General features: G+C 38.1%; 1 protein-coding gene across 1 annotated transcript; it reads left to right on the top strand.

Moving 5' to 3' along the window:
- The first annotated feature begins 1,236 nt into the window (after window positions 1-1,236).
- On the top strand, window positions 1,237-7,774 carry LOC139715649 (putative nuclease HARBI1). Its single transcript, XM_071627210.1, has 4 exons — window positions 1,237-1,578; window positions 3,677-3,943; window positions 4,570-4,706; window positions 7,501-7,774. The coding sequence occupies exons 1-4, from the start codon at window positions 1,237-1,239 to the stop codon at window positions 7,772-7,774; spliced, it is 1,020 nt and encodes a 339-aa protein (XP_071483311.1).
- Window positions 7,775-8,078: the final 304 nt, after the last annotated feature.

Consider the following 8,078-nt stretch of genomic DNA (forward strand, 5'->3'; position numbering starts at 1 on the left):
ACCTGCACCAACCAACCTGTAGCTGTAGCTGTCAGTGTCAATATCGCAGCTGTGATATCACCCCTAATTTCATTGATGGAGGACCAGGTTTCAGCTCTAAATCGGCTAGGCATATCAGCGGTTTATATGGGAGACGTTTCCCCTGGATCTTCTACGGAACATCAAGTTCTAAATGGAGAGTTTTCTTTGGTATTTATGTCGCCAGAAACTGCTCTTCACACACGAGGACATCGGCTATTTTCATCTCCAATTTGGCAGGAGAACCTGTGTGCTCTGGTGGTCGATGAGAGTCATTGTGCCGTGAAATGGTGAGTAGACCTCTGGAAATATTTCCATATGTCCCAGCCCCCTTATTATAAAGGGCTTATAAATGGTTAGGCTACGTGAGATGAGCGTGCATGCAATACATTCACGTGTACTACAGAGTCAGAGCGCCTCATTCTTATTCTATTAAATTTATTCTCCACATTAACCTGTGGCTGCAGAGTGGCACTCATGAGAGGAGTGGGGGGGGGGGGGGGGGTCACTTAGTTTATAATGTGTGGTGGGTATGTGCCACAAAGTCCTCCTTTTTCACGATCCAATTATTTAGTTCCAAAGCATAGCGTTTTTCTGCTTTATGGAAAAAAAAATGGGAGAAAACAGTTCCAAAGCATTGTTTTTTTTAATGTCTGTAATCCCAACTCTCAGTTCATGTTATTCTTCAATGTTTTTTTAATCTAAAATGATAAACATTGAGTCTTTTTTTTTCAAAGTATTTTTAATATGTCTTTGTACATTTGTTTTGTTTTGATTACATAGGGGCAAAGATTCTAAGGATTTCAAGGCATTCAGAAGCTGCTATGGGAGAATTGCAGAAATTCGATCGATTGTCCCACGTGATGTTCCGATGTTGTCATTAACAGCAACTTCCACAGAAGACATGATGAATGAATTGATAGAGAGCTTGTCCCTCACATCACCCCATGTGATAGCTGAAAGTCCAGGGCCCCGTTTCACAAAGGTAGAGCGACAGCGTCAAGTCCCCTATTCAGCGTCAACTTCCTCCCTGCAGCGTCAAATTGTAAACTTGACGCTGCAGGGCATTTCATAAAAAGTTGACGCCACACGATCGACGTCAAAATGTCGCTGGAGCGTCAACAATTCTGACGCTGCTCAGCATGAGCGTCAAAATCTGTCCAAGGACATGCTGGAGCGACAACTTCCCATTACTATGACGACACAAGCAAGCTAAAGATGGCGTACTTGATGTTGGTGCACAGGGGGCTGAGGAGGGAGAGGGTGTTTAGGGACAGACTTAATCCGTTCGACTGCTATGACGACACAGACCTCTTCAAAAAATATCGCTTCAACCGTGGGGGTATCATGCACATCATCGACAACCTGGCAGGCCAGCTGGAACACCGTACCAACCGAAGTCACGCTGTGCCTGCCAGCCTTCAAGTATTCATTGCATTGCGCTTCTACGCGACAGGTTCAGTACTAGATAATAGCGCAGCAATGCATGGCATCAGTGTAGCAACCTGCAGCAGGGTGGTAAGGAGGGTAACAAAAGCCCTGTGTCAACTGAGAAATGAGGTGAGTTTCAATCATATCAAGTTGATATCATTTATCAATGTTATCTAAGAACTCAAGATTCAGAGTGTTCAGTGCACTGCCACTGGCAATTGCTAAGCCCAAATTACAGCTGTATTAAGGCCAAGGGCCTGAAGTAAAATTAATTCTTGACTTAGAACATTTGCAATTAAAAGTCACACAAAATAGCACTCTTCACATCTCAGTTGATAAAATCATGCAATCTGAAGATTGAAAGACCTAGTTGGTAGGCTATGGCTGTAATTACATAGAAATAATGTAGATTGATTGGGGGCTTTAGATGCCATAGTATCGTCTGCACGTCTGAAACCACCACCGCAGTGTCAAGTGCATACACAGAGCAGCTGCAGTTCTACGCGAATCGCAGATGGACGATTGCAAACAATAACAGCTCCATGCGAAACTTCACCATTTATGTGACATCTATTCATTTCTGGTTGCCACACTATTAAATTCAGATATATTCTTTTGATTTCGGTTAAATGAATTTTTTGAGAAATTCCTCAATACCACTATTACTAGCACACAAATAGCATAACATTACGAAACGAGAGCATAGTGCGTCTCACTCATTAGTCCCATTAATTAATAATTGTGTTATTATTACAAATCGCCGTAGACTCAAACTCACTGAATGTTCCTTTTCGAAATGGCAGCGTTTCGAAATCACTGTCGTAGTTGCACTTATCGAAATTCACCTTGCTCTGGTTCATAGTCCATCTAATGTTGATCAGGAATATAGGAGTTCAGTTGCCATTGGCTAATACTCCAAACTTTTGGCCCAACTTTTGTAGTCAACAGTAACCCCATTTCAGTTTCGACACGTTCTAAAGTTTAGTACGCACGCGTTGTACATACGGCGTATACAAGGCGTCCGCGGTACCGATCGAACATTGAAATTCTTGCTGAGATATTAACGCAGTGTACTTTAGACCTGACAGGTACTAGCTAGGTAATTGAATATTACAGGATACATCCTTCACGGTCTACCACCTCCTGCACTGACCCAAATCTGTCACACAGATTCTTCTAGTATATCGCGCGGATGGAGCATCTCAATACTGAGTAACCTAAGCGGTGGTGTTGTGAAATAAAAACAGCTTATTAATAGAAATAAAGAGGAGAGGATCAGGAAGAAAGAATGTATGGTGGGTTTAGGTCCACTAACAATGATAAGGATGAGGTGGAGGAAAAAAAGAAGAAAGAAATGGAAAAAGAAAGAAAGAAAGAAAATATGAGGATGGCGGTTCACATGTTCTCAATAGCAATTAAGATTATACTGTAGTAAGAAAAATGTAATTACTAGTAGTATGACTATAAGATTTTACGACTAACAAGTATTGTCAATTACATTTATTTCAAACTAAAAAAATAGTGATAAAGAGGCCCAGACATTTACTGCATGATTTATTGTTACATCTTTTTTTCTGGTGTTAGCTACCAGTATCTATATTGTGAAGTGAAATTTGGATATATTCCTGTAACTGTATAGACCCAGGCTGTTTTGATTTGTAAAAAGTTTATCTTTTTTCAAGTCATAGGGATGTGCATTGATATAAAAAAGCAAGTACACACACACACATTCAAAAGTGGGTATAAAGCAATGCATGCAGGCCAAAGCGTGATGAATATATATATATATATATATATATATATATATATATATTCTAAATGGTTTCAATTCCATTGTAATATTATTTCTTTTCTCGCTCTCTTTACAAAATGGCTAATCACCCCCCCCCCCCAAAAAAAAGTATTGATATTAAAATATAACCCTAACGGGACTAGAAATGAGTCTTGATAGCATAGGGCCTAGGCAGACAATCTACCAGTACTAATTTACGCATGTCGACGAACTGAAATATATTTGAGTAAAACTTTGATATTATGTATGCAACTTTCTTCATCATGGCTTTCAATACCGGTACATTTTTGAAAAAGAAAAAAAAAACACCTTAGGGTACTGTAATTCCTTATTTGATACAAATCTTACTTTGACAGTAATGGAAAAAGTCACGATACACTTACTACCAATGAGTAAATGAAACATACTTTCTCCAAATGTTTCTTTTGATTTCAGTACATAAAGTTCCCCTGCACTCAGGAGGACGTGAGGAACACGCAGGTGAAGTTTCACAATATCGCCCAATTTCCACACGTCGTTGGTGTTGTAGACGGGACCCATGTGTGCTTGAGCGGAGCCCCACTTGGAGAAGAAGAATACGTTTATGTGAACCGCAAAGGACGTCACTCAATAAATGTACAAATCATCTCCAACGCAGAGTTCAAGATTACAAACATCGTGGCCCGCTGGCCAGGGAGTACACATGACTCCAGAATTCTGCAGGTGATTTTTTTTTCTTGCTGAAATCTTGTATTTATTCCTGATGTCTATAGGCGTACATGCATTACAAATTTCACAAACAATAACATAGATTACATACTCAATATCCAAATGAAGTATTGAATTATAATAATGTACAGTTTCTTATTTGCATTGCATCATCTACATGAAAGAAAAGAATTACAATTACTGTATACATGAAGAAAAATATATACAAAGATATATACTGTACAAATATCAATAAATTTATAACCAATGAGTTGTTATCAGAAAACGTGTTTGCACATCAGTGTAGCCCTAAAATCCTTTACTGATGATAAATTCAAAGTAAACTTCCTGAAGTACGGTATGACGACATAGATATGAATTCTACAGTATACCTGCAAGCTTATTCCTTTTGACTTGCTAATACATGTTAAGGTGTTGTGAGCCGATATGATAATATATACATTTTCCTTTTGAATTATGACAAATTCATTTTAGTTTTAAAGTTTTGACAAGATTTCTTTTTTCTTTTTCTTTTTCTAATTCCAAACAGCACTAAACATATGCATTGTTGAAACAATGCTATCATGATGAATTCATTGAATTCAGGGCATAACTGTATTCCAACTTTATTTTCTCAACAGAACAGCATCATTGGACAGAAATTTGCGAATGGAACCCTTGAGGGAATTCTGTTGGGGGATTCAGGTTATGCCCTCCATCCCTGGCTTATGACCCCCGTCTTGAATCCAGACAATCGTGCACAAAGGGCGTACAACCAGTGAGTATAATTTAAAATGGGGAAAATTTACATCCAAATCTTAGATCTGCCTGCAAGGTTTGGAAAAAAAAACATATACAATTGAGGTGATATCTTTTTTTTTAATCAAAAATTTGGTTTAATAGTTGTCTTTTGATGAAACTTAATAAAGGAGCATTGTATAGGTGCATGTACTATTGCTATGAAAGCTTTTATTTACAAAAATATGTATATATATATATATATATATATATATATATTCGACAGATGACATTTCATCAGTGTGGCGAAGAGGCTATATCATAAACGCACCAATTTATATATTTACAATATTTTTCATGTCTTAAATTCTTGGCCTATTACTAATGTTGGAAATAAAATGAAAACAAAACATCATTAGAATAACACCTTTTCTAATACAGTGTAATGTCACAAGTTGCACTTAAGTTCATCAGTCACATTATACAATATTGTTTGTGTGCGAGACACAGACATTCTTATCTATTCTTCAATATTTATAAATCTGTATAAAAATTATTGAATTAACCACTTGAACGCGAATGACCCAATTTTTTTTTTCCAGCCTCGTCGAGAAAGTAAAATAGTATAGTATAACCAGGCATCACCCCAAAAAAATCTACATAGCTTTAGAACCTGTTTGGCATCACCCATCACCTTATCAGTCATGTGACATTTTTTGCCCATATTTTCGATCATGTGATCAACTCAATTTGTGCAATGTTCGCAGTACAATTTACATTGCGGGCGTTGCGCAAGCGTGAAATTCGTGCATCTCGGTGTTAGACGAGACTTCTAGGGACCCCACTTCTAGAGAAAAAAGTGAATAAAGAGCCTAGGCTAGGCCAGCGCCTATTGCCGACGGGGAAAATGCCAAGAAAACCATACAACCGACGAGGCTCTTGCATGCTAGACTAGGGACTACTGGGAGAATCCACGGAAGACATTGGTGACTTTGAATATTGACAAGGTAGTTATTTTGAGGACGAAATTGATAATTTTAGAGTGAGGTTGCAGCAGGTATGTTGGTACACTAATTGGTGGAATTAGCGGTTCGTAAGCACCTCCCAGCCCCGTGCAAGCGGGGAAAATGATAGTCAGTGTGACGATGGAGTGTCATGGCAAATTCAAGATATTCAAAATTCGTAGTGATGATACGTGATCTGATACTACATCACATGTTTAGTCACTGCAAATGAGAAGGCACGGCAGAAAATGTTTGTCAGAAGAAACATAGGTCTATAATATATACTTTTTTTTGGGGGGGGGGGGGAAGGAGAGTTCCTTTTGTCCCTTCAACTTGCACAAAATAAACAAATTACTATTTCCTTTCACTAACAATCAACGTAACTAGATCTAGACTATTATGCTATTTATTGGAAGACTTAATTCACATAACCTATTTAGTTTAATACCACCAGCAAAAAAAGAAAAAAAGAAGAAAAAATAGTATTAGTAATCTACCTATTCTGGGCAAACTAGTGTGTATGTGAGTGGGGATAACAAGGAACTCTTTCCATTTTTTTTTTTTTAATTTTACCTTCAGTTGTCGGCACATTCCTTCATTTATGATAATCATCTTTTCATTTTTGTTTGGTAGTTACTGCTACTGCTAGTACTAGCATACTGGTACAGTCAGTGGTAATGGTAAACTTTTTTTTATTTTTACGGAAAATGTCACTAAGATGTGAATTTTGATTTTTATTTGTTTAAATTCCTAATCCTACAACTGTTGTTAACTTTCAGTTTTATTTCGATATATTTTTGAAATGTCAAGCATGCAATTTACAATTCAGGGTTTCGAAAGGTTTAACTACTATACACAGCCCAGTCGCTGTAGGTAGGTATGTATCGCACAGCGTACTTACAGTGTCTGATCAGGCTACGAAAGGTTAAGTATGCACTTTGCATTGTGAGAGTACTAAAAATGCGAAATATTTGATTGCGAATCCCATTCTGAAAAATGTTGGAAATGACAACAGATTAATACCCTTACCATTAACCGCAGTAGCAACCCCAAATACGTAGATGTTACAGCGCCCCGTGCCAGTGTTACCTTACCACCAATATTCAGTGTACCGTTAATCACATAATTCTTTGACAGCTGATATTAAAGAGCCACTTGCAGTTGACATCATGTCTACTCTTATTTGATCTGATGCAGAACTCCAAACCATTCTTAATTTCATTGCAACTGATTGAAAAATTGCCCTACATCGACGTCGATATAGGGCAATTTGACAATCAGTTGCAATGAAGAACTCCTCGACAGAAGAATGTCATGAATTTGAATAATTACACGGTACCCGCTGCACGCTATAAATAAGGATTAGAACCAACACTTGCTGTCGGGCTAAAGTTCGGTGATGTAGTGGAGATGACACCCGTCCTTCGATCAGGAGGTCATAGGTTTGAATCCTACTTGAGTATGTCTGTCCATGATTTTTTTATCAGGGCTACTACTGAAATACTGATCAATGCAGTGCTTGTTCATATCGACGTAGGGTAATTTGTCAATCAGTCGCAATGCAAAACACCTCGACAGAAGAATTTCATTCTGAATCTGGACTAAAGATTCTTTAAGTTCACAATTCCCAGCAATTGTTTGAATATGGAAATCTTACATTTCTGAATGATTTCTATACACACTCATTTGACAGCTGTTCCTTTTTTTCCCTACTTTCAAGCCAGATTATCCCTATCTTTCAACCGTAGAGGTTTGAAGTTCTTTTTTGTGTGTTCAGAATGTTGTACTAATCATGACTAAACCGATGTATTTCTAAATTGCTCTTTTCAGATCACACAGCCGCACTCGCGCAACTGTTGAACAGGTAAACGGGCAGCTCAAGAATAAATTTAGGTGCCTCATCGGTCAAGGCCTGCAAATGAGTCCCATACGGGCTGGGGATGTCATCGTGGCATGTGCTGTTCTGCACAACATCAGCAAGGACTTGCACCAGCCTGATGTTGAATTCCACATGGAAGAAGATCATGACTGGCAACTGCCTCTTGAACATGCACCGTGTGGAGCTGCTGCAAGAGCTCGGCTAATCGAATATCATTTCATGTGACATTCTTTTGTGTGTCCTTGCATGGGTGTCCTTGCAACAAAGAGACACTCTGTGTTATGGCTTGAGTATTCTATCAATCCGTCCATGACCAAGTTTTCAAGCAGTGTAACTTTGGAAACATTACAAGTATCTATGAGATACTATGAAACTTGATAACTTGAGATAATGAATAACAAAGTATCAAAGTTTAGTTGCACATGCTCTGAGAGAAAAGTCAAATGCAAAGGGGTCAAAGTTGTAAAGCTTCAATAATAATTTGTCAATACCTACATAGTGCCAAAATGTATGTTTATTCATTTTTAAT

The sequence above is a fragment of the Diadema antillarum genome, unplaced genomic scaffold (genome assembly GCF_040938485.1).
Source record: "Diadema antillarum isolate AM-2024a unplaced genomic scaffold, OU_Dant_1.0 scf00000006, whole genome shotgun sequence".
NCBI lineage: Eukaryota > Metazoa > Echinodermata > Echinoidea > Diadematoida > Diadematidae > Diadema > Diadema antillarum.